We start from the raw sequence: 26,891 nt of genomic DNA on the forward strand, positions 1-26,891 counted from the left end.
ATTAAGTTGTTAATATCTGTCAAGTGCTTCAAGAAGCTTAGATAAAAAGCAGTCTGTCACTATCATTATAATTTTAATTATTCTATTTCAGCCACTTATCTACAGAATTTCAGCTTCTGATGCAAGGGTAGACCATCACCTAAAGCAGTTTATACCTTAACAGTGCAATTTAATGAAACATTACTGCATTTCCTCAGCCCTGGATGACATGCAGGGCAGCATATATGGTAGGGCTGTGTGAAGCCTTGGTCCCTGATTCGATTTGGTGAAGATTCAGCTTGAATCAGTGGCCAAATCTCCAAATCCAAATAGAATGAGAGGACCCTTTAATCCCTCCTAATCGAATCAGAACCCTCTGAATCAGTTCAGAGAGATTCGGAAAGATTCAGAGATTTGGACATAGAGACAGCTTTAAATGTTTTTTCTACATACCTCTAGGTAGCAGGGGCTTGTGAGTGCTGTGACACTGGGGTGCACAGAGCAGCCCACAGAAGCACAGGGGCTCCCCAGCGCTCTCGGCAGCAGACCTGGAAGTGGACCAGAAGCACTTCTGGATCTGCTGGGGAGTGTGCTGGGCTCCCCCCCACCACGCTCCCCTGGCTCGGTGACTGGTGCCTTCTAGGACTGGGAGGCCACCTGGGGTCCCTCTGCAGCCAATTGCCAAGCTGGAGAGGCACAGTGAGGCCCCCCAGCATGCTCCCTGGCAGACCTGGAAGAGGACCATAAGTACTTCCAGTCCACTTCTGGGTTCACCCCCAAGCACGTGGAGGGCCCCCCTGCATGCCTGTGGGATGCTCCATGCGCCCCAGCATTGCAGTGATAATGAGCCACACCTGCTACCTCAAGGTATGTAGAAAAAACTTTTAAAGCTATTTCTGCATTGAATCTTCAGATTCGGATTCAGCCAAATGAAATCAGGGACAGTGATCCGACTCAGTGAATTGAATCACTGTCCCTGATTCAGGCTGAATCTGAATTGAATAGGGCCCACTTTGCACACCCCTAATATATAGCATATCTCCCACTTGCTGACTCCCCTTCCAGCAGGTGCTCCTTGAAGTGGGCTCCTTGCACTAACAAATGTAAATTTGCTTTGTCAGATTCAACAGTAAAAAATATGAAAGCAACTGACAAATATTTTTCTTTGAAACTTTGCTATGGTGTTAATTGTGTAAAAGACAAAGCAAGAGAATGGATTCTGCACTGAGATGACATAACGATGCTCACAGGCTACAGACAGACATTGCATTTGTCTTGAGTGAAATCATTTTATTCTGGGGTAAAGTGCAATTGTTCAGATGTTCATGTCCACTGTCCCAGGACAAACCCTAAGAAGGGTTCTGTGATAAAGCTGCTAACTGATAAAGGGTTGCTAACTAACCCCTGATTGGAAGAGCAATTTATGTACATGCCAATCTCTGGACTTTTCTGTTCCAGGACAAACACAAGTACAACTTGTCCCAGACAAATGCAACTTCTGTTCCTAGCCACAAGGTTACATCTGCATAATTAAGTTGTTCAGAATGCCTAGTGCTTCCTGGGTCATAGCAACAACCAAATTATTCTTCTTTCAGAGCCATGTTTTGCAATGATTTAAAAGAGAAATATGAAGAAAAAATCATAATTAAAGGAGTTGATGCAGAGACCATGCAAATACTCTTGGACTATACTTACACCAGCAAGGTGTTGATCACAAAGCAAAATGTACAGAAAGTCTTGGAAGCGGCCAGCCTTTTCCAGGTGAGTGCAAATGTACTTTCAACATACGGATGATATAAGCACATTTACAGGACACTATAGTTCAGCACATTGGTCAAAGCCCTGCTTACCTCTTTGATCTGTCATATTCCCAAAGATCTCTTGCTTTATATTATTTTTACAGTGGCACAAATAATAGCCACATTGTGTTAATACCGAGAAAAAAGGTAATCTCTGTCCCAAAGAATATGAATTTGCTGACTGAAAGGCCGTGGTAATACACTCTTAGTGGGACCCATATTCTTATCCTGATTCAGAAGAAAGTATACAAGGCCCATGTTATGCAAAGAGTCAGCCCAGACTATCATAATAGTTCCTTCCAGCATAAAACGTATGAATCAAACAAATATAAAACTTAGAGGATTAATATTAACCTACTGCCCTTCGGGATACTGGGAGCTGATATTTACTTTGGAGGCAGGCACTTGTCATGAAAGGCTCCCTGAAATGACTATCATACACAAAAGTTAACTTAATTGTGATAAAAGGTCTCTATCCTTCTATCCACTCTCTCCCATACTCCAAGGCCTGAGTGGGACAATTTATTGACATTTTCAGCATTCCAATGTTGCAAACAGATTAAATTAAAAAACCACGTTTTTAACATGGCCAATTTTATGTACTATTTCTTTTTCTCTTGATGTTTGTTTCTTTGGAGTCACTTTTCAGGAGTTTCTTTGACACTGGGCGGGGGGCATTGGAAGTTATTTAATAAAATTGGAGCTTCTGATGTTGTCAGCTGAATTTAGGAGTTGGCCTTTAAGAAAAGCAGAGGCCTTTAAGAAAAACAGAAATGTTTAAGGTGAAGTTCTAACTATTGGTGTCAATCTTTAAGAGATTCTGTGTGCAGACAGAAGTGACAATTTTTGCCTGATCTGACCACAAAAAGCAGTGACCAAACACAAATGCACAGCTGCAAACAGTTAAAAAAAATGGCCAATTGGGTGAAAATCTGACCACTCATTGCATGAGGTATCAGATAAAGATGTTACAAAATGTAGTGTCTTTTGTAACTTATGTCTGTGGAGCTCCCAGTCTGTCACTGTTTTCAGAATGGGAGGGAGAAAAGGGAGCAGAGGGAGTTCAGTTTGGGGGGTTTTCAACCAGATGGTGGGGTGGGTGTATTGCAGGGGGGGGGGTTCCAATTCACCCATGCCACCCTTCAGCACTAGCTGTGGAGCTCCAAGAATGAGCTCCTTCTGCTTCCTTTTCCCCCTTCCATTTTGAAAACAGGGAGCACTGGCAGAGAACCTGGCCATTGCTAAAAAACAAGCAAAAACATTTGAAAAAGTTCAAATGTTTCCTTTCAATATTTTGAAGGTAAAATATTTCATGTTTTCCAAATAAAGCAACATTTGGGTTAGAAATATCCTTCAATTGACTTAAAACATTTATAGCTTTAAAATGTGTGAATCTGAAACCAAATTTTTCCTTTAGTCCAAACAAGTTTTTCGTGGTTTTGATGACAATGACAATTTTAAGAAATGTTCATTTTGAATTGACCTGAAGTGAATGAATAGCTTTTTATTTCAGTTTCTGGATTTTGAACAGAAAATCCAGTTATTCTAACATTTGCAGTTAGCATGCCACAGTGCACAACATTCTACGTTTTCTAAATTTATTCTTTTCTCTTTTTTTGGTGTCATTTTATTAATCTCTTCCCTTCGAAATCTGCCACCCCTCTTTCTATGTACAATGACTTGTTACTGCTTCCAGTGTCTTAGCTGCATCTTTATGCTGTAGCAGAAAACTTGCTTCATCTGCTGTCATTTGCCTTTGCTCTTAGGGCTTCTGCTGGCTTTTCATTGTAACCAATATGCATCACACCTCTTTATTAGCATGGCTTAGATTAAGTGTCATATCTACTTCCACTAGAATAGCTAAGAGGTAGGAAAGAGATAACAGGGAAGCAAGCTGCTGTGTAGATGCAAAGAAAACAGTATTCTCACTGAGGGCATAGATAGTAAGGCTGCATGAAACAGCACCATTTAGTTTCACCTTGAGTTTCAAGGTTTTGATGGAACAGCATTTTGTATCGAATTTCATTTTGATTCGAAACACCTGTTTCGTTTTGCTTCATTGAAACAATGAGGCTGTTTCGACTCTGTTTTAATGTTTTGCTAGATCAGCCGGGGATGTGAACTCAGCCCAGCTGGGCTAACTTCCCATCCCTCCAACCTGATGTTGGTCCTGGGGAGGGGAACTCAGCCCAGCAGGGCTGATTTCCTTTCCCCAGCCCTATCCAGCTGGGGATGGGAACTCAGCCCAGCTGGACTCACTTCCCATGCCCAGCCCAGTCATAGCGCTGGGGATGGGAACTCAGCCCAGCAGGACTGATGTCCCATTCCCTGCACTATGTTCGAACTGTTTTGACTTTTGAAATGTTTCGACTAGCCTTGTTTTGTTTTGAGACTGTTTCGAAGCCCTTTGTTTCATTTTGATTTTGCTGTTTTGACCTCAAAGTGAGGCGAAACAGTATCAAAATGAAACGCCCAGCAAAATTTCACACAGCCCTAATAGACAGTCGTGTGTCAGCCGTGACCAGAAGCTCCATGGCTGAGATACTGGAACCACCTAATAAAGCCTCCAATATACTGAGGTGCCAGGTCTTCTTTTCTCTGAATGCTCTAATCACAGCAGGATTGTTCTGCATAAGCCAGTGTTTGAATAAGGGGTAATGTGAAGATAGTTACTTCTCCTGAAATCTTTTCCTAATATAACCTGCTGTAGTTATCCCTATGCACCTATTATTAGGGCATTAAACCCTAGATTCTAGGGTATACAAGCCTACTTTTTTATAGTCCCAGTCGGATGGCAACAGTGATTACATTCTAGCACTAAGTAACCATGTTTGTTTGGAAATGGTTACTCACCACAACAAAGCAATATTCTAGGCTGATGCTAGTTCTCTTGTAACCATCATGACAGATGGATAGCTCTGGATAAACAAGAGCTAGTACACAAATATACATATTTTCAGTTTAAATTGAGGGGGCCAAAGCCTGGGGTTTTTCCAATACACTCTGTTCTGGGGCTGCTGTGTGTAGGGTGGATCCTATGTATTTGCTACTGCTAGTGGCCCCTGTGGCTATAGCCTCACCCAAAAACTACCACAATAAAGGCCCACTGGCAGTGCTGTATTTCCTCCAGCCATGACTAGAGGATTAGCCTGTGAATCAGCCATTCCTCCTGGATATGCTTTGCCCATAGCCAGAATGGAAGGCTGGTTTTGTACAGGGTGCAAGGTCTGGTCTAGCGTGTTCTGCATAAGGAAAGCAATTAGGAAATCTTCAGCCAGTTGGCCCTCCTCTTATATGGGCTCTGGCCAGGAAAGGCTGTGCTGCTGGCACTACTCTGCTAGGCACCCTGGGATAAAGCAGAAACAAACAAAAACTTAAAATGTTATTGATTGGTAAGGCCAAGTGAAGACTGAGCCAGGCAGGAAAAGAATTTCTGCCTTAAGAGTCTGTGCTATAAGGGGCATTAGGATGAGAAGGGCCTAGTTACTAAGGAAATCATTCTCAAGTAACACAGTGCTTGGGGTGGAATGAAGCAGGTTTCTCACTACAGACTGAAAATGTACCCAAGGTAATCAGTGCAGGGCTGGAGGAACCCAGGAGGCTGAGGATGCTTGTTATCTCTTGTGTCCACTTAATCTTCAGGCACAGCAAGATTAACTGAAGCATCCTCAAGAAGGTGGTATTGATGTTTATTTGGATTCTTTTAAAAATTAAATCTCTAATGAAACTGGGGAATCCAGACAGTGGTATTTGAAGCAACAGGGAGAGGAAAAAGCATGGGGATATGGAGCTATGAAAAGGAGAAATTCCTACTTAATATAATTTTGAACTTTTATACTTAAGCCTGTCCCTGGTGTGAGATTTGCTTCCTACAGAAAGACCACACATTTCTGCAGTGTTATGTCAATAAATATAACTGAAGCATAATTAATAGTGCCCTTATGTTCTTTCCATTCACTTGGACACCTTTTCTAATAAAAAGATAAAGCCAGCTTGTGTATGGATACTATATAGAATCGATTATATATAAGCAGAGTATAGTGACTAGACCAAAGCGGGTAATGTCAGCCCTCCTAAGTTTTATTCCAGCTCTGAGTGATTTGGTGAGCAATCTTTGTGAAGGTACTCATCATCTTTGTGCCCCATTATCCCCATCCCCAAAAGGAGGATAATACTGCCTCATGTCATAGAGGGCAGGAGTAGTTGCAAAGTGCTTTTCAGAGCCTCAGAGGAAAGGTTTTTATTGTAAGTGCAAAGTACTAGTATTAACAGAAACTGGGAGCTCAAACTAGAAATACAACAGCACTAGGACAGGAAAGGAAGAATGGAAGCTACAGAAATCTAGAAGGGAACTATTGCATGTTTCTGACACTGATGGGATGACAGCAGTAGCAACCACCATAGTGTTTTGATTTTTAGTGCACCCTTGCTCATCAGTCAGTTGCATTTCTCTAAACTCTTGACCACATGTAAATGTAAAACAGGAACTAGGTAGCGTGTAACCAGTGCCTGTTGCATTTCAACTTTGGTAAACAATCTAAAAGTGTCAACAGGACACGGATTTGACCAGAAGACTATGCTTTAATTACTGAAACAGCTCAAAATATGACAGCATTTAAAAATGGCTTTTCTGTGTTTCACTTCTCTCTTTCCCCATAATTACAGTTATGCAATGTTCATTTTGGTGACCGAATACATTAACATGGCCATTTTGTTAACAATGGACAGAAAAAATTAAGGATGCTTCCCCCACTACTGCAAAGTGTCTCTTTTTATTAAGTTTTAGTGAATTTTATTTTGTACCTAACAGGATATGAGCTGAAACACCTTTATCTTACTTTCATTTTAAATCACCAAGACAAGCAAAAGTAGGATATGAGATGTCACCAGCAATCAGTTTTGCTCATAAAGGGTTGCCCATTTACTGAGATAAACACTGGATGCATCCCCACATACAGGGGTGTGCAGTTGCTGCAGCAAAAATAGTGGCAGCACAAATTTATGCTGCTGCTTTTTGCCACTGCACATGCCCCTGCACGTGGGGTTGGTGTGGGGCAAATTGTCTTGGGTGGGGTGGGGGAGGCTGGGGCCAGCACTTGTGCTGGGGCCCAGCAACCTTACCTGGGATGCTGGGGGCCTCTGGCAGCAGCAGTGGCAGCGATCCGGCTACTCAGAGCCTAGCCAGCCACCCGTGTGGCTCTGGTCAGCCAGGCCCCAGTCAGCCAGGCTCCCTGCAAAGTAGCAGTACAGGGAACACATGCATGTGCAGCATGTGTAGTGTGTGGCACCACAGACTGGATGTCTGTGCTCATATGGATGTGCCCTTAGCAGCTATCTTTCTCATGCTGTAATCAGTGGGAAAATGCCCATAGATTTTAAAGCCCTTGGAGATTAGCTGGAGTGGCTGGATTAGCTCATATTTAATAGTGATGAACAAAAGCTAAGAATCCCATCAGTAGTTGTATTGCTTTATTTCTAGAATTGTTTCCCTTCCTTTAAAGGGTACTGTCAACTTGGAAATCATGTTATGTGGTTTGCTTAATCTAGTACATATTTTCAAAGTGGATTTGAGCATTTTTATTGCCAATGGCCAGTCTTGCCTCCTGACCCATCCACCAGTATGATAACATCAAACTCGGGCTCTGTGCTGAGAATGAAATTCTCAGACTCTGAGCTCAGGGATTCACAAACTTCTTCTTCCATGCTAGGAATTTCCCCACCAGGTGTAGCACTGGGAAGAGTTAGCAGCCACCTGCTGTATACCTGACTTAATTCTGCTGTCACCTGGCAGGCTGGAAGACATGGAGGTAGAAAGGTCTGAAGCTGTGTGAGCTTTGTCTATGCTAACTCTCCCCATGTAGCTCCCACAGGTGGAGATGTACTGTTGGCAGCAATGTTGGAAAGTCTGTCACAGAAACTTAGTGGGTGTTTCTACCAGAAGCAAAGCAATAGAGCTAAAACGATTTCCAAGTGTAGGGGCTAGGGAAAACTGCCATGGGAAGAACCCTCTTCTTTGCTTCCCAGACCTTTGCTCCTGCCTACAGAGAAATGGAAATTTGGGGAGGGGAGGGGGAAAGGCAGAGGGGGGACCTTTATCCCCTGCATGCCAGGAGGTAATAAATATGTGTCAGGCCAGGGAGACCAGCTCTTTTCTTCCTCAGGCTGAAGCAGAGGGGAAAGAGAACAAGAGCCTGGGACAACAGAAACTTTTAGTTTCTAAGCACTCTGCAGCTCTTGGGGAGAAACTCAGAAGTAGGGAGGGCTTATCCCTGTGGTGGTGATGCTGTTGCTGATTATTAGACAGGCAGGGACATGCAGAGTGGGAGGGGCTGTGGGAGGAGGACGACGGAGCAACATTTGATAGCACTGATCTTGGGCCCCATCTGCTTTCCCTCCCAGAAAAGACCCTTTTTACACATCAAAGCAGAGGAATAGGCTTCTAAAAATTTCAAGACTTTTTTTCATTCAAGTCATGTTAGTTAAAGGATGCTCATGTTTTTATAGGCTGGTTAAAACACTGTTGAATAAAGGGCAATTGCTCTCTGAATTAAGCTTTCCCCTCTAGAGCTCAGATCCTGGCTCTTGTCAGAAGGAAAAACTAAATTTGATGGTCTTGTCACCAAACCAGCACACAGATGTCAAGCCTGGAACAGCACAAGACTCCATCTGTTCTCTTTCCAAACTCAAACAATTCATTTTCTCCTTTCATGCACCACTGCAGAGGCTTGGAATTCTTTCCTTCTCCGTGTGTACCAACTGGTTGCCTTCCCTTCATACATCCCCTTCATTAAAACTCACTGTCTGCTGTAAGGCCCTTCAAGCACCAACAGTCTAGATTTTAGAGGTAATGGGTATCAGCAGCTCCCACTGACATTAACTGGCATAGCAAGTGCTCAGTACTTCTTGATATCAGGTCTCGATGACCATCAGCTTTTGTACTTTGTAGGTCTGGCCTATTTTGTTTTTGCCTTATTTAGATTGCAAGCTTCTTGAAGCAGGGGCCACGAGTTATGTATTTGCACAGCACCAAGTGACTCCCCAAGTAAATAACATACAAGAAGAATGGTGTGATAGATAAGGCTTAGACTAAGGCTAAGGAAACCCAGGTTTAATGCTTAGCTTATTAGCCCACAGACTCCCCATGCAACATTAGGCAAGTTAGTTAATCTACTGTGTGCTCCTCATCTATAAAACTGGTTATTACCTTACCTCGGGGAAGTGCTATGAGAACAGAATCTGCTCATGACCAGGAGGTGATCAAACACCACAGCACTTCTCTATCAAATCCCTCCTTAGAACTCTTCTTTGCCATGATGCCTAAAGTGCTTTAGTAGCTGATGTGCTATGACAACTCCCTGTTATGCTGACTAGTGCTGCCCCATTTTTTCCTTGTGTTCCCCTACTGTCTATTTCCACCCGTTGTCTCTTAGATTGTAAGCTGTACGTGGCAGGGAACGTTTGTGTTCCACATTTTTACAGGGCGTAGCACCATGGGATCCTGTCCCATAAGAGGGGCTAAGTACCCCTACAATACAAACTTATAATAAATGGACAATACCTTACAAGCTCCTTGTGTCTGCAGTTTCTGCGGATGGTAGATGCATGTGCCAGTTTTCTCACTGAAGCCCTTCAACCGGAAAACTGTGTTGGGATTCTGAGGTTGGCTGATGCCCATTCTCTAGATAGCCTGAAGATGCATGTCCAGAACTACATTATCCAGAACTTCACTCAAGTGCTAAACTATGAAGAGTTCCTGGAGCTCCCAGCTGATGTTCTCTACAACACACTAAAGAGTGATGACCTCTATGTCACTGAGGAGGCACAGGTATTTGAGACAGTGATGAACTGGATTCGTTACAAAGAGCCTGAAAGGTTCCCTCTTCTGCCCTATGTTCTTGAGCATGTGCGGTTACCACTTTTGGATCCCTGGTATTTTGTAGAGACTGTTGAAGCTGATCAACTCATCAGGCAGTCTCCTGATGTCTTCCCTCTGCTTCAAGAAGCAAGGATGTACCATCTGTCAGGCAATGAGGTGAGTAAACAGGATGCTTAGGAAACTGGAGGGACAGTGTGGAACCAATGCTGATAAAGCATGATTCTGAGTGATGCTCCCGTGTGTTTTGGTGGTAGAAACAAATACCTCTGAGGTGTATTATCTTGAGTTGCATTAGTTAACTAGACTTAGCCACAAGATGGCTGCCCCCATGTCAAGAAGACGTATGTGTGTATGCTCCAATGTGGCTTAATTTAAGTTGACCTAGTTAAATTGCCTTATTTTATGTCAACTTAGTATGCATGTATGCACCCAGAGACTAACTGGTTCCAGTTAGAAACTAACTAAAGAGGCATGAGCTTGTGTAGGCAACAGCCTACTTCATCAGATCTGTGTCTGATCTTCATCAGATCTGACAAAGTAGATTGCTGCTTACAAAAGCTCATGCCTCTCTGAATCAGCTAGTTTCTAAAGGCATCTTTACACGTGCTCCAGGGGGGATGCTGAATACATGAGATGTGGAGGCTGCTGGAGTGTGCTAATTAGCACGGTCTAGCAGACTTGATTAATGGAGTCTGCTTTGATGCGCTGTAATTACAGTACATGAGAGCAGCATCCCCGCACATGTACAGGCACCCTATGGTGATGGCTCCCAACCAGGATGCCACAAAACCCTTTCAGGGGTGACTGGGCATGGGCACTGCCATTGCCGCTGCTGCTAAAGCTGGGTGGAACTGCATCTGCAAAGCCAGGTCAGCAAGTGCCTGCTCTCGCCACAGCTTTTCCTGGTCTGACTTCAAAGGTGTCTCCTTTGAAGGTAGATGAACTGTCCTGCTTCCTTTGTTTCTGGGAGGAGCATATGGGACTAGACCGGGAAAAGTAGTTGCAAGAGTGGGTGCTCCAATCCATACATACTTCCTGATTTGGCTCTGCAGGTACAGTTACACCTGGCTGGGGTAGTAACAGCACCTTGCTTGAGAACCACTGCTTTTAAGATGGGAGAATTCACTGATGTACTGACAGCACATGGTATTTCTGTGCTTATGTTAAAAAATATATTAAAAAAGAAAAAACAGTGTTCATTATGGCAAGTGTCGCTCGAACTCAGACATAGCCTGCCTTTTAAAAGTGTCCACAGCCTTGCTTTCTGTAAATCCAAAAGGTAAGAAATGTGTTACATCAGATAGGACAAATCAGGACAATTAGAATTAATCTGATTCAGTATTTTACCTTTATTCCCACTTATAACAATCCTATTCATATCAATGGGAGTCTCACAAAGAGAAAAAGTGTGTGTGGGGAGAAACACTTTATTTGCTGTCTAGCCCCCCAGTGCCCATGCACCTGTGCATCTGGCTCTGAATATTCAAGAGACAGAAAATTGATAGACTTCCAAAAGTTATGTCTAATGATGATGGCTAAGGTACATGACTTTGAGGCTAGGAGAGGGGTTAAAAAATTGGGATCCTCTGTGATAGATGCTGGGAGAACTCCTTGTAATTCAGTAAATAATACAGGGCAAACACACAGAAGGGAATTTTACAGTTGCATGCACCCCCATCTTTTAATTTTGATAGTTTATGATAGTTTATAGAAACACGCTATGGATATTAAAAATAAAAAACCCATCTCGTACTCTGAGGGCAGAAATTTCAAGAGAAGTAAAGGATGCATCCCTATAGCCTATAAACAAGCTTTCCTTGTAAGAGCCACTGCATTAATTCCAATATGAATCATGAAGTACCTATTGGGAGATGGCCTGTGATGTCTCTTTTGCTGCAGATAAGATCCGGCTTGTAAATGCCCATAAACTGAGAATCATGGCTCAGATCACTGTAAAGATCTTCTGAAGGTGTTGACAATTTTCCTGTCTACAGAAAAAGACACTGTTCCAGGCATCTTCACAGTCTGTAAATGTAACTCAGAATTTTAGATCTGTGCATTGCATTGGTAGTTCCTGGCTAACCGCTGTGTTTGAGGAGGTTTTTCCAATGTACCACAGGTATAACTTGGTCAATGAACTGAATCACTTTCAGGCAAGTGACAGGTAATGACATTTTAGGGTCTGATGCTGTTTTCAGCCACAGGTGTGACATGCTGGGTATTCATTCTGTGTCACTTGCGTTCAGATTATTACAGAAAGAACAAAGCCCAGGATGCACGAGTTCCAGTCTGAGGTGTTTATGATCATTGGCGGTTGCACAAAAGATGAAAAGTTTGTAGCAGAAGTGACTTGCCTGGATCCTTTGAGGCGCAGCCGTTTGGAGGTGGCAAAATTACCAATCACAGAACAGGAAACGGAGAACGAGAATAAAAAATGGGTGGAGTTTGCATGTGTTACATTAAAAAATGAAGTTTACATATCAGGTAAGGAGCAAGGTAATGGTAGTGGAACTGGCAAAAGAGAAACAGGGTTCTCATAAATAAGGGAGGGCAAACAGCGACAGCTTTTGCGCAGATCACCCTAGTCTATTTTGTAAATGGATTCAGACAATGGAGGAGTTCAGCATTTGCTTCTGAAGCGGGCTCCTTCCATACATTGCCATGAATGGAGGATAGGCTGAGCCTCCTCTAAAATAGTAAGAAGGGTACACTTTCAAACAAGCCTGTGCCTATATTAGCAGACATCGGGGAAGCTTCCAGTGCTAGTACAGAACAATGTCAGAAACCATAATTACAGAAAAACTTCAAATGCAGCATAAAAGCAGGGGTTATTACTTCAAAACATCTCTGAACATCCCAGTAAGAATTCGGCTTGAATAAGCCAAAGTCAAGAGTTTGTAAACAGCAGTCATAATTATTTCCTATATGACTGAAGACCCTATTTTCAGGAGCTCTTCAACAGAGCATTATATGCGACTCCAAAAAATATCATTTGTTGAAAGCAAAGTTAATTGCCAAAGCCACTCTGAGGACCAAGGGCAGCAGTGTGAATGTTTCTTGTGAACATGATTTTTGAAGGATCCAGGAGAACAATTGAACTTCTATAAATACTTGCTTCAGAGAACACCCAGGTGAATAGTGAAGGTGGTTATATATTGCTTATGGGATTGGAAATGAAATATCAAACCCTTTTTTCAGACTAACTAGTTCAAGTGCTGGTTGGACTGGCAGGATCTGACAGCTGTTTTAATAACCTACTGAAAATGAGTTTGGTGATCTCATTCTATATTCTCAGGGACAAGGTGTCCAAAAACTCAAAACCACTATCATAACTGATGACAGTGAACACTCTGGTGGTCAGTCTAAATAGAAAGGTTAAGGAGTGAAAAGAGTCTATGAATTCATTCCCCCCACACTCCCAAAATGGGATGCAGGGTGGAGCTGTGGTGAAGCTTGCAGTGCTAACACCAATACTGTTTCTTCTCCGTGGATAGATATCCCTCAGCAGTTACCAATTGGCCTTCGTTCCCAAACACACCATGAGTGAATCAGAATGGTGGACAAGGTGTGAATGCTTTGTCTAGAAGTGATGACTAGTTTATTTGCCTTTGTTTAAATGTCTTCCATCGCATTCTGCCTTTAAGGCGATGTGACTTTTTATTAGTTTACTTCAAGTTGGTCTCTATGAACTCATAGTTCTGGGGCAAGGATTAATTCTCCTTCGCTTCCAACTAGTTTTTAGGAAAAGAGATTTCCTTTTCATCCCTTTATTAAATACGGTCTCATTTCTTCAGAGGTTCTCCCTCTGTTTAGAAGTCATTAACAGGGAAGGGGTCTAGGTCAACATGCTGGATGGAAATGTTTCACAAATTGGTGCCACCTCAGTCCTTCATATCTGTTGGGCTGAGAGGTCTTCTGATAGCTGACCTTCATACCTCCACCTGTGCCCTTACCCCCCCACCCCTTCCTGTCATCTCTCCCCCTCATCCCTGGCTCCTTTTCTGGTTTCTTTTCCCCTCCCTGCCTTTTACTGGGCTCTCCATTCTGCTTCCAAACATGCTTATACATACCCTGTTATGAACTAAAATTTCACTAAAATCATGTAGGCACTCAAGCTAAGTGTCATATTTCCCTCCTCCCTTCAGTTGCTCATTCCCCTTAATTTTTCACCTGTACACCTCCTTGATCTGCTTTCCACTCAAACAAAGCTGCTGTGGCCAAAGTCAGTGCTTCTTCCCAGGTAAAGTGAAGGGGCACTCATTTATGCATATTCATCTAGACCACTCCACTGCTTTTGATATAGTTTATTATTTTTGCTTAATTGTTAAACTTTTCTTCTTGGCTTCTGTGAGCCCCTTCTTTTCTATCTTATTTTCTAGTCTTTCTTTCCCCATCTACTGGTTTCTCTCCTTAGCGTACTTCTGGAGAACTGAAACTTGTCTTTAGATGATGCTAAAACAGCATGCCCTCTGCCATCTCTTGTTAGCAATGGAAAGGTGTTTTGCATAAGCTTCTTTCTGAAGTTAATAGTCTAAATAAGGAGTGACAATCAGTGCACTGCTTCCCATAAAGCTCAGGAAGAGCACTTTACATGGAAGAAGGGGAACACTTCAAATTCAGTTACAAGGACACACACTGCAATTCCACTATCTTGTGTGATATTTGTGATTACTGATTTTCTTCAAATAAAAACAAACCATGGCCCAAAGGGAAGAAACACCCCCCCTCCAAACCTCTCTCTTACCCTGTGGTATAGACAGCATTCAACAGTGTGGTTCTGTTTAGATTCCTAACAGGGCTTTTCTCTCATGCAAGAAAGAACACACTAACGAAAATGGGATAGTGCGTGGCTGGAACACCTGCAGTTTTTAAGCTCTTTTCTAAATATGAATGCTGGTATTCAGCAGTTCATAAACTCCATCTATTTGAGTGCAGATAAATTCAACACATACATGTGAAAAAACACGTAGACAAAAGACATTTTAGGAAGCTCTTTTTAGCATGCTAATTACTTCCTATTCAGTCTGTTATCTGGCCCAGAGATGAGCTCCTTCAGTTTGCAGTGATCTGGTTGCAGTACAGAATACAAATGAGGGCAGACACTGGAATATGACTTCTCCTTCCAAATATATTCACTGGTGGAGCAATTACTTAGCTGAATGTAGATGATGTATTTTGGTCCTTGGACTGTGCAATATATTTCATGGTTAACCAGTTCTGTTCATATTTCTGTTATGTATAAAAATCAGATACAGGCAGAAATATCTGCTAAAATGCTGGCAGACATTTTTGAGTAAGAGTCACTTGCAGACCTAGTCTTGAGTGAGCCTGCTGGGATGGATTAGGATCTTGTTTACCATGGTCTAACTAAGAAGCAAGGGCAAAACACACAGGCTGGTGAAAGACTGGCCCCAGCATTATCAAAATCAGGCTCATTTGGTTTAAAGAAACAGTGGGTCCAGCAGTGAATTCTTTACTCTTGCAAAGCTCCTGCAGACTGCACTGAGGGACATCCAGGCATCAGGATTTTGGATCAGGCCTGTGGTGAATATCCTGGAACAAGCTTATGTCCTGGAATATCCTCGAATATACTGTGACAGGGTGCCTCTCCAGGGGCAGCCATGAAGACTCTGTAGCCCTCACTTTGTGGGCAATTGCCCCTTCAGTTGCTTTCCTGCCACACCTTGATGTCTATTACTTTTATGAGGGAGGCTGCCCCAGGGCTTCCCAAATTGCTTTCTCAAAGGACCACCAGCTGCCTGTGGTCACTGCCTTATAGGCTAATTGCATGGCTCCATTCCTCCTCTACATCATGCCCCATGCCTTGCAAATGACATCCTCATTGATGTTCTCTTCCACTTAGCCTCTCATTAGGCTCCCAGACCCTTGCTGGTCCCACACTCTCTGCCTCTCACTAGGCTCATGGACCATTGCTGGTCCCATGTGATCAGCCTCTCAGTAGGCTCCTGAACTTCTCCCTGGATCCCTAGGAAACTCTTCCTCCCCTTAGTTCCTCCCCAAACCTCCAGGCTGCTTTAGCTATTATAGTGACACAGCACCTTCAGTGCCTGTCACTTTAAGGGCTATAAGGGACAGTAGGACAGCTGGCAGGTGCAGGCCAGCCCTGATGAGGCAGTCACATGAACTGGTAGGGGCCATGTGATTGGAGGAGAGAGCTGAACAGACTCCATTTTTGCTCAGGCACTCAGGGCTGAGCCAGCAGTCTGCTGCTGGCAGCTGGCAGAATAATAGATGGCTGGACAGCTGCTCAGAAACACCTGGGAGGTAAGGGCAGGAGCTATGGGGATGGAAGGAGGCTCCTGGCCCTGGGTATGACTGAAAACTGCATCCTGCTGGGGAAGGACGGTCTGGTAGGACTACCTGTGGTGGGGTAGTTCCCAGAAATGCCAGGTCAGTTGCCTCCCCAGTGGGTTACAGACCAGACAATAGGGCCAGGCATGCCAAGGGAAAGGCACCTGAGTCCCTGGGGGTGTATGATTCTGTGGCAGGACACTGTTGGTGCCTGCCACTTTAAGGACTCAGCCAAGCAGCTGGCAGGTGCTTGATTGCGGTGGCCATTTTAGATCCCTGGCTGCCTATATAGGCAGAACAGTTCATTACTGGCAGCCCAGGCAGTAACATCACTTGGCTGCAAGGCTGCTTGGAACATCCTGGAGGTAAGGTAGGAGCTGTAGGGGATGGCTAGGAGGTTTCTGGTCCTGGTCCTGACCTAAAACTGCACCCTGCTGGGAGTGGTGGCCTGGCGGGGCTCTCAGTGGCACGGGAGCCCCCAGGAAATGCCAGGCCAGTTACCACCCTGGTGAAACGCGGGTCAGGGCACCTTAATAAACCCAGCTCCTGCAACTGGGTGGGTCATCCGCTAGTAGGGTCCAGATGGTGGACCCAAGAGAGAGAGTGGGGCTAGAGGCTTGGAGGCCTAATGTATAGTACCCTTGACTGGTCAATGCTGGGGCCAGGACCAGAATGGTCAAAAGGGCCAGGGGCCCACCACGAGGGATGCCCAGAGCTGAGGGCCTGGGGTTCCGACTGGCCTTGGAGACGAGGCCAGGCCCTGTGTGGCCAAAGGTCCCGGGGGGACTATGCCCAAGAGGGGAAATAGTTTCAGGGAGCTAGGCTGCCTGAATGGAGGGATCTTAGAGGAGTCCTGGCTGAAGGATTCTGAGGCCGAGTGTGGGGACGGTGACATTAATAGCTGGATGCCATCTGCGAGGCTTGGGCTGTGGTGTAGGGGAGGACTGGAGCCACAGATAGCACCCCCTGGCATCAGAGCAAGAAATGGACAGCCTCCTGCTTAATTAACAACTTAATTAAATGTCATCAAGGTGTGGCAGGTGGTTGGCCCAGAACAGGTGGGCAGGGCATTGGTAGATTGGCCCCGAGAAGGCCCCCTGTTACAGATCCCATGCCCCAGAAAGGGGGCATAGGTTAGCTCCAGTGAGGGGGTAGAGAGTGGCCCCAGGAAGTCTGGGGGCAGTAAGAGCCTAATGCCCAGTGAGGGGCTAGTGACCAGAGTCAGGCTAGTGTTAGATGCAAGGACAGTCACCCATGGAGTAGGCTGCAGAAGGCACCTAAAGGGCTGTAGGGGGATTGCCCAGAATGGAAGCTGGCAAGCCTGATGGCCCAAAGGGGCTGCTCAAGAGGAGCCAGGCAGGTTGGGAGAGGCCCAGTGAAGAGCAGCATGAAAAAGGCCCTGTGAGAAGGGGAAGAGTGAATGAGGCCCTCTGAGAAGGGGTGGAGTGTGTGTGTAGTGTGTGAGAGGCCCAGCAAGGGGCAGAGTTTGACCTGGTTTCTGGCCAGAGCAACTAATAATTTTGGATGCTATCTGCAAGGCATGGGACATGGTAAGGATAGGTCGGAGCTGTGTGTAAACCCCTTGGCATCAGGACATTAAAAAGGGCATCCTCCTGCTTATTTCATCTTGCATTATTGAACAACAAGTCATGGCAGGGGAAAGAGGGCAGACTGACCTAGACAAAGGGGTGGGCCGGCACTGCAACTGGCCACGTAATCTTCCCCCTGTCACAGTTACTCTCCATGTTGACCTTCTAGAGCTACAGCCATCCTACTGACGTGTATTATCTCAGCAGGCTCCAAGATGTTACTGCTGGCTTGTCTCAGGGCCTGGGCTTATATCATCCTCCTGGGTCAGATGACTGCAGTCAGCCCAGGCCCCACCTGCAAACTGCTTCAGCCCCAACCTGCCTACTTTTAAAGTGTCAGGGGCACCAAGCCTTCTGCCACAAAGCTGGTCAGTTCTGCTCTGAGTAACCGTAGCTCTCCCAGAACAGAGCTGGCTTGTCTACCCCTAGAAAGATAGTCTAGAGGGATGCTCAAATGCTGGGGGATCTGTGTCATACACCTTCTGCATTTTTAACATCACAGTTGGTTCACTCACCAATTTTCAATATTCTACAGTCGGCGAAGCATCTTACTCCTGAGTTTCTGCTGCAGAAAGCTGAGTGGAACAGGTCCCTCACTGTCTTTATGAAAGCTGCAAAAGCAAAAGGAAAGGCAGTAGGATAGTTGGAGCATGAAAAATTGATTGAAGAGGAAATGGCTTGTAAAATAACCTTTGTGAATTTTTCAGCCCTCTCCTGAATACTGTGCTACAGATTTAACTAAGTGTGTCATAGATTTAGAGGTTGATTCCTCTAAATCAAGAACCGGACAGTGCTGGAGATGTGATAGCAAAGCAAACTAATTTTTTCTAGTTTCAAAAATCCTTAGTAAAAATATTACGTAGAGGAACTTTTGAGCTAATATATGTCATTACAATACTAATATGCATCATGCTTGTTGCAGGTGGGAAAGAAACTCAACATGATGTCTGGAAATATAATTCCTCCATCAATAAATGGATACAAATTGAATATCTCAATGTTGGACGGTGGAGGCACAAAATGGCTGTGTTAGGTGGCAAAGTCTATGTGATTGGAGGTTTTGATGGCATGCAGAGAATCAACAGTGTAGAAACGTATGATCCTTTCCATAACTGTTGGTCAGAGGTAAGATACAATCAAACTCTCCTGATTCATATAAATCTGTTGAAACAAATTTAAAACTGAGAATGGTGTTAGGTATTTGTCATACCTGAAAGTAAAATGTACTAGTGTTTGGATGAGTGTGTACACACTCACTAATGGCTTGCTGCACATATACATATATATGCACCAGTAAGCCATTAGTCATGTATTCAAATTATAAATTCACATTTCAAGGGAAGGATCCAAATAAGGGTCACTTCTGCCAACCTTACTCCTATTGAATAGTATCTTACTCAAGAAGCAGTTCCTTGAAGTGAATGAAATTATTCACAGAGTAACATAACACTCAACAGGCATCACTGTGCCAGAAACCACCCATCAGTTTGTAGAAGATGCCAGACAAATATTTAGGGTAACTAGTTATTACTAGTTAGCTAAACCAGCAACACTTAACATTAACTCCCAGAACAAAAGTAAAACCAAAGCTCTCAGGCCCATGGGAAAGACACAGAAGAGGAAGCAGTAGGTACCAAAACTTGTGCCAGCGTGGAATCTGTGGTATGGCATTAGCAGCCCCTATCTTCCCCATGATGAAGCAGAAGACTGAGGGGATGCATGCTCCCAGCAGGTCCCCTCAGATGCAGTTCCCTCACAGTATGTAAATGTACACTACTCTGTAAATAGTGGGCACAGGTGCATGTGGGCGGTTTCCAGCATGGGTCTGTATTTTAGGCCTCATTCTCGAAAGGCCAAGACAGATTTTAAACTTCCTTTAAAAAAATCAGTTGCTACAAATTCTTACACCACTTCCTCTCAAATTCTGTTACTTTCTTTATTTTCCCTCTCTCTTGTGCTTGCCCCTAAAGGATATAAGGAAAATGGTTTCAATTTAAGGTAAGCAGGGAATGCCCAGGTTGTACCATTTCTACCAGTGTATGAAGGGAAGGGGGAGCAGGAAGTTTTTAAGGGGGAAATTTTCAATTGTGAACAGCCACACTGAATCAGGTATGGCTCCTTGGTACATGGAAGACATGGGCATTCAGGTTACCTCCTTTGTTAGCTAATGTGTGACTAACTTGCTGGATTCTCCTCCATAGCTCCAACACTCACACTAAGGGACACAGGAAATAATTGTATAGAAAGCTGCAATGACCAAACTTGGCTTGTATGGTAATATAGTCTGTAGCCTCTGGTTCGTAGATCAGCATTTCATATAAAGCAAATTAAATCCTGCAACCAAAAAATGAATATGAAAAGAACATTAAGGTTGCAAAATGAAAAATGAGAAAAAGTTAAAATTAAGGTTGTCCATGCAATCTTCATTTGGTTCCTTTGGGTATGTGATATGGTACAGTCTTTAATTACTTGATCAGATCACCTATATTTTTCTATAGGACTCATACTTTGTTCAGAGAAACACCCAGAAAATCAGGTGAAGGCAAATAGTGACTGTGTGTGAAAAGTAGTATTTAAGCAACTTGCCCATTATTACATAGGTATTCTGTGGCTAAGACAGGGTTCAAATCCAATTCTCCAGGTGGCATGCAGCTGCACTTGCCACTGGACCAACATTTCTCTTTCTCCAACTCCCCACTTCATTCATGTCACAATTTCCATAAGGCAAGGGTTCCAGTGAAAAAAGGCACCTTCGCTACACAATCCTGATTCATCCCCAGACCAGGTCCAGGTTCTTCATTGAACGGGGCAAGAAAAAAATTGGGCCTGTATTTTAATACCTGTACACAAGGGAACTGCATGAACATTGCACAGACCACCTGAATTCTGACATTTCCTAACTTTTGAAACCTTGACCTTGAGATCTTTTAATATCTGGTTACTGTCATTTTTGGATACAGTTCCTCATCTTTTTAAACAGCAAGCCAGGAAAGCCCCAGAACAAAGAACCCTTTACATGGAACCCTGCTGACTCCAGCTTGGCCTATCAGCATCATTTGGGTCTACAGATCTACAGCACTAACCTCCACTGCCTGGTAGCAATCATAGGCTGATGTTATCTATAGATTAGTTAGTAGGGGGGAATATTACACATTTTGCCAGAGAGCTTCATACAGTTATTTGTTGATAGCAGAAGCCTGTAGAGACTGAGGAATCTGGGGTCAATGCTAGGGTACACAGAAGCACCTGTTCTAGTGAATATAGATCTTTGTGCCTTTAGCTTGTCTATGTCTAACGAGCACATATCAAACTCCCACCCTTGCTCCTCCCATCTTTCTGCTGCTCTTTTGCCCCTTTTCTTCTTCCTCATTATCCCTCCCCTGCACCCCAGCTCTTGTCATCCCTTGTGGTACCTCATCTGTCTGAACTCCAGTGTACCTGCTATCTCTTCCTCCTCTTCACTGTCTGGGCATTAGCAGGGGACACTGAGAGTTCAGGAGTAGCATAACTGGAGGGATGTAAGTGGAAGCCCAACACCAGGAGCCAACTTAAAGGGGGGACCATTATAGCCCCTTCCTGAGTAGTCATTGCCTTGGCATACACAGTCCTGCACAGCCCAGCCAGAGGAGTTGGGCAGGTGCAGACCCATGCACAGTCATATATCTGAGGGGCAGGGAGGCTTTGCCATGGCTGTGCCTTGTGAGGGGTGGGGTGCAAACAAGGCATCAGGAGGGGCCCCAGGGGAGCCTGTGCCACTGCCTGTGCTCCAGCAACAGCAGCTCAAGCCTGTGCTGTTACAGCAGCAGTTGCCACCAGAGTGAGGCAGGGAGACTCTTCTTTCTCTTCCTGCCTTCTCCCCCATCTCTAGTGTTCCAGTGATCAGCATAACTTCCTTTCCCTCTCCTCCACCTCTGCCCAAGTCCTGAAAGAGTTTGCTATGCCTCTGGAGTGCCGCAGAGGATGTCTGCCCCAGTTCTGATGTCTGCCACCCCATGTGCTGGGAGGAGTTGTGGCAGGGAAACCCCTACTGAGCCTTGGTAGGCCTGGCCTAGAACATGCTCAGAGCAGACAAACTTCAGGAAATTATCTGCCAAACTCCAGCAGGACTCTACTAAATGCATGCCAACTGAGAAGCCTTTTGGGGGAGGTTATAACTTGGCCAAATTGGGGTGAATGAATGGTAAAAGGCACACCTTTCACACCTGGAGGATGCTTTAATAAATTTCAAGTCCTTTCAAAGCATGGAAGTAATTAAGTTCAGGCACAAACTTTTTTTTTTTTTCTTAAACACAGACAAACCACATTTCCCCTCAATTTCTACAAAGCAACTGAACCATTTTATTTAAAATGTTTCTGATTCATAAGGGCTGATTCATAAGCTGTGACACCAAAATGAATCACCCTCAAAGTTTATCTCTATTATTATTGTTGCTGTTTTTTATTGGTGACACAGGCAGCTCCACTCACAGTCAATGTGAGCTCATTTGCTGCCAGCGGCTACAAGAAGAAACTCTATGTGATTGGGGGAGGACCCAATGGAAAACTGGCTACAGACAAAACACAGTGCTATGACCCTACTACAAACACTTGGAGCCTGAAAGCATCCATGCCAGTTGAAGCAAAATGCATTAATGCTGCAAGTTTCCGTGACCACATCTATGTCGTGGGTAGGTAAATGCAATGCTCTGTTTTCTCTAGATTCATCAGAAGGGCATAATCAGACTGTCATCATTCTGTGCTTCTAGCCAGTGTTCATTAGGTGGAGGAGCAGGAGCTCAGCACATTCGATTGCCATCACCTTTTCTATGCTCTTCTTTTATCACCGTTAAATATAGAAACAAGGCAGTTGGTTACAGGGCTGTGAGTTTTGCCAGGGACATTAAAGGGACCAGAAGCAGGATACACAAAGCCTTAGCTCCCATCACAATACTACACTGAGGGATAATTAAATTACTAGATTTGCAAAGCAAGTTGAAAGAGGATCGGATAATTTGCGTATGATCTTCAAATGTCAGTCAGAGCACTCAAAAATCATATTGCAACTTTTTGAGAAACCAAAGGCAACAGTGCACAGATATCTTGGAACAAATATTTAAGGGCAGGGAGAGTGCTTTCTTTTGATGTGGACCTGTTGCTACATCTGTCTCATGGCACTGCTTCCTCCCATCCACACACAGTTGGTGAAGGGATAAGGGAAGCCATCTGTGTATCTCAGCTGGTGCTGGGAGAAGCAGGAAGTGGATATGTTGCTTGGCTGGGTTCTCTCTTCTACCTACCAGTCTAGGTATATGGAGTGGAGACCTTATTCCTGGAGTACAGTTCACCCTGGGCTGCACAAGCTAGCAGAAGGCTCATAGATCACAGAAGGCCTGTTTTGTAGCTTTAGGTGGAACGCAAGTGGGTGCATGTATTACCCTGTGTTGCTCCTCTGCACTGGGATGAATTTTATTCTTTTATTAGGAAGGGAAAGAGAGAGTGGGATGATGTGGGTACTGCCTAGTGGTTTGTGAGGACTTGACATCCATATGCCCAACCATTTGAGTTCAGCTGGCTCCTCCAGAAAAGAAAGTCACAATCATTCAGCAGCAACGAGACCAGAACACCTACAAGTAGTTCAGGATCTTACCCATGAACTAATGGCTGCAATCTGCTCAGTAGCACTAACAACAACCAAACAGCCCTCAGGGTGCCACAGAGTATATAGGGAAAAGCTGACAGGTCAGAAACCCATGGAGTTTTGTGAAAAAAGGAGGACAAATAAGAAAAACAGCATTTGAAAAGATTTCCACTGCCAAAAGAGCCTTTCTGCTGGCTAACCTCCCACAGCACCAATTAAATTAATGAAAAGAAAGAAGTCAAGAACTTGTGTATGAGAGAAATCAAGGCCTCACTGAGGGCTTTGAGATATGCTCAGGATGGGGTTGATTTTGACACAACCAACTTTTTATTATAAATAATATTTCCCCACAAAAACCATTCAGGAGAGTGCAGAGCGGCAGTGAAACCAAGACTTTAAGGCAGGTCTAGCTCTGCAGTACATAGAAGTTATGGAGAAAATACATGATCTATGCAAAGTGCAGAGTAAGAATGCCAGTGGCACTTAAATGATGGAGCCACACTTTCAGTAGATAATATTTTACTGGGCCTGCCTTGGATGCTTGGGGATTCACTCTTGTTCAAAAAAGGATGTTGAAAAATAAGAAAGGGTTCACAAGAAAGTTTCAGGAATACTTAGCAGTCTGGAAAGCCTGCCTTCCAACCAGAAACCAGAGCAGCTCTATTTATTTAATTTAACTTACAGATAATTAAGATGTATGTGTGGTCTAACAAATGTGCACACAAGAGAAGAGATTTTCATAGTGAATAGCTCCTCAACCAAGCAGAGAAATGAGATCTACTAATTGAAGCTGAAAATAGATACCAATTGCTTTTAGAAATAAGGCAAATAGTTTTAATAACAAGGGAAACAAGCTGTCAGGACAGGTTACCTAATGATGGGATGGATTCTTCATCACTTGAAGTCTTTAAAACAAGCCTCTACCCAGCACTGGCCCCCAATTTTTGGGGGGCCCCTGCAAGAAATAGTTTTGGGGCCCTCTGCCCCAAAGAACCAGTGGCAGTGGTGCAGGGACGGCAGCAGCTGGGCATGAAGCTGGCAGTGGCAGATTAATTAGGTCTGCTGGAGCATGTTAATTAACACACTCCAGCATGCTAATTAGCACACTCCAGCAACCTCTGTGTCACATCTATTCAGCGTTTCTGTACTTCAAAATGGCAGCAGGGACGCTTTAACTAAACTCATCGAATGAGCTTTACTTCAAGTGCCCCTGCTGCCATTTTGAAGTGTAGGACACTGAAGACATGTGACACTGTGGGTGCTTTCATTGGAGTGGCTCCGAGAGCTGCTGTAATTAAAGCGCCCCCCCCACCCCATTCCTACCCTGGAGAATGTGTATAGATGCCCCGATTTTCCCACCCTGCCTTTATGTGGAGGGTAAAGTGTTCTCAGAAGTGTTTGTGGAGAATGGATGGAGCAAACATACGTTTCCTTTCCAGGTGGGGCGATGAAAGCGCTATATTCATACAGCCCACTTGAAGACACATGGTGCCTAGTGACTCAGTTCACCCATGAGAGAGCAAGTTGTGGGATTTCCCCTTGCAACAACAAGTTGTTCATCACGGGGGGCCGAGATGAGAAAAATGAAGTCATTGCCACAGTGCTGTGCTGGGACCCCGAGACGCAGAAGTTAACAGAGGAGTGTGTCCTGCCCCGTGGCGTATCCCATCATGGCAGTGTCACTCTCAGGAAGTCCTACACACACATCCGCAGGATAGTGCCTGGGGCAGTGTCTGTGTGACTTCAGGAGAGGCTGAGGAAAGAGACTGGAGAACCACAGGTAAAATCCAAATACCTCATATTTCACATGGAGACAATGACAAGTAGACAGCAATTGAGAGACTGTTTGACACGCAGATGGTGATGGATGGAACCACTGCTACCACAGACCTTTCAAGAAATATCTGTATATGTGTTAAACTTCCTATTTTCCCCTGTACAGTATATCCTTAAATTATCCTTGTCCCCACCATGCCCTAAGAGATGGGACAATCAGGAGTTCTCTCCTGCATACAGTATCTCTTGTCACCCATGGAAATATCATTTGTAGGTGGGACACATTTCCTAATTGTCTCTTACACTGCAGGTAGGACAGTCAGGACAAATTCTGGCCCAGCCCTTCCCTAAGTTTGTAAACTATTTATTACTGTTAGTATCAAACTTGCTGGCCTTGCAGCACACCCTACTGAAAAGGAGAAGTTGGTTTTGGAATGGAAGCTTTGCATCACTGGTGAAACTCACGCAATTTCCTTGTAAGTTAAACGTCTCAGTGGGTGACACAGTAGCTGCAGTTAAAAGACAGCTTTTTTAGTTAATGTGCTTTCATTTTACTTCACCTAAAAACTCATCACAGCTGGCGTTTCTTCTGACATCCCCAGCAGGGACTTTGAAGACCAGGGAATAGAGCCTAATTCTTTTACCCTTACAGAAGGACAAACTCTAATTCATTCCACTTTAAGTTTATTTGAACTGGTTTTCAATAAAAATGACTAAAAAGCCTTCTTTTGCCTTTGGTTGTATTCTTGATCTGTTTGCTCTTCTGTCTAAAAGAAAGCTTCATATATTAACATGTAACCAACCATGCAGGTTCCTAACACTGCATGGGACAACCCCCACCCCCCTCAAAAGCCTGACAAACCTAGAAATGGAGGCAGTATAATAGCAGATGGATGGAGGGGACTGAGGGGAGCTTGGAGTAGTTATGCTGCCTCCCTAACATGGTTGCTTTTCTATATGTTATGTGACACTGGCACAACTGTGCCCGGCAGAAGGGCTCAAGCTGGCACCTGCCAAGCTTTAATGAGAGGACACTGCTGGTAGTGCTTTTTCCATTGAGGGTAATCACTACTATAATTAGCTCCATGCCTCTCTCCGAGTCTGCATTTGTCAAGATTCAGGACAACTGTTGCTGGTATTCAGTGAAGCTGAAGCTGTTTGTTTTTCTTGGGCTATTGTACTTGCTCTGGAGATTACTGGCCAGGCAGGCTGGCTGGCTGTATTTAATTCTGTTTGAGGAATTATCCCTATTCTCCTATTTAAATTAAAATATACTGGATCACCTCTAGAATAGTAGGTCCCAAGGACCCATATGTATTAGGTCTGGAGTACTGCAGTGGGAGGAAGTAAAATTCCATTCTCAGGGAAAAAAACTTTGTTGCTGTCTTTGAATGCAAAATTATTCCCCCTCCCCCTTCTATGCTGGTCTCTTATCCTTTCTCTCCTGGCAAGGACTCCTCCTCCCCGTGCCCCCTCCATCCTCTTCACCGAGTCTTCTGTTTTTTGCAGTTCACAGACTTCCTTGTCTTCCCTCATAAACCCTAATCTTTGCACTACTATTTATTCCCAGCATCACACAGGAAGACAGAGTAGGGACTGCAGTAACTGGACTCAGAGCACGCTCTTCTCTTCTCTTCTCCCTTGTGCAGACTGTGGAGGCAGAGTGATTAGAGAGGATACGCAATGATGCTCGTTTGTGTGAGGTATTCTTCAGGGGCAGGAAAGATGCAGGGAGATGGCAGGGACAAAGGCAGTGTTCTCCTTCTGCTCTGGCTGGGAAGTAAGGGAAGGGAGCCATTAACCCCAACTGCTATCTCCCCCTTTCACTGCACCTATAGTATAACCTTCTAAATGGATGGTCTCATATTTACTATAGCTTAAAACTGGAAAACTGGCTAATCCCCAACCTCACTGCAATCTCTTTCTTTTTCCTTTGTTTACAA

The 26,891-nt window shown here is 44.3% G+C and overlaps 1 protein-coding gene across 1 annotated transcript in view; it reads left to right on the forward strand.

Moving 5' to 3' along the window:
* KLHL6 (kelch like family member 6) overlaps positions 1 to 25,673 on the forward strand; it is a 36,980-nt gene extending 11,307 nt beyond the window's left edge. Inside the window, exons 2-7 of the mRNA XM_019503704.1 lie at positions 1,575 to 1,740; positions 9,361 to 9,810; positions 11,901 to 12,138; positions 18,478 to 18,680; positions 22,009 to 22,222; positions 24,612 to 25,673. Coding sequence (XP_019359249.1) covers positions 1,575 to 1,740; positions 9,361 to 9,810; positions 11,901 to 12,138; positions 18,478 to 18,680; positions 22,009 to 22,222; positions 24,612 to 24,913 — 1,573 coding nt within the window. The 3' untranslated portion in view covers positions 24,914 to 25,673. The remainder of the gene's footprint in view (positions 1 to 1,574; positions 1,741 to 9,360; positions 9,811 to 11,900; positions 12,139 to 18,477; positions 18,681 to 22,008; positions 22,223 to 24,611) is intronic.
* Positions 25,674 to 26,891: the final 1,218 nt, after the last annotated feature.

This window comes from Gavialis gangeticus, unplaced genomic scaffold (assembly GCF_001723915.1).
Source record: "Gavialis gangeticus isolate Ggan-Ray unplaced genomic scaffold, GavGan_comp1, whole genome shotgun sequence".
NCBI lineage: Eukaryota > Metazoa > Chordata > Crocodylia > Gavialidae > Gavialis > Gavialis gangeticus.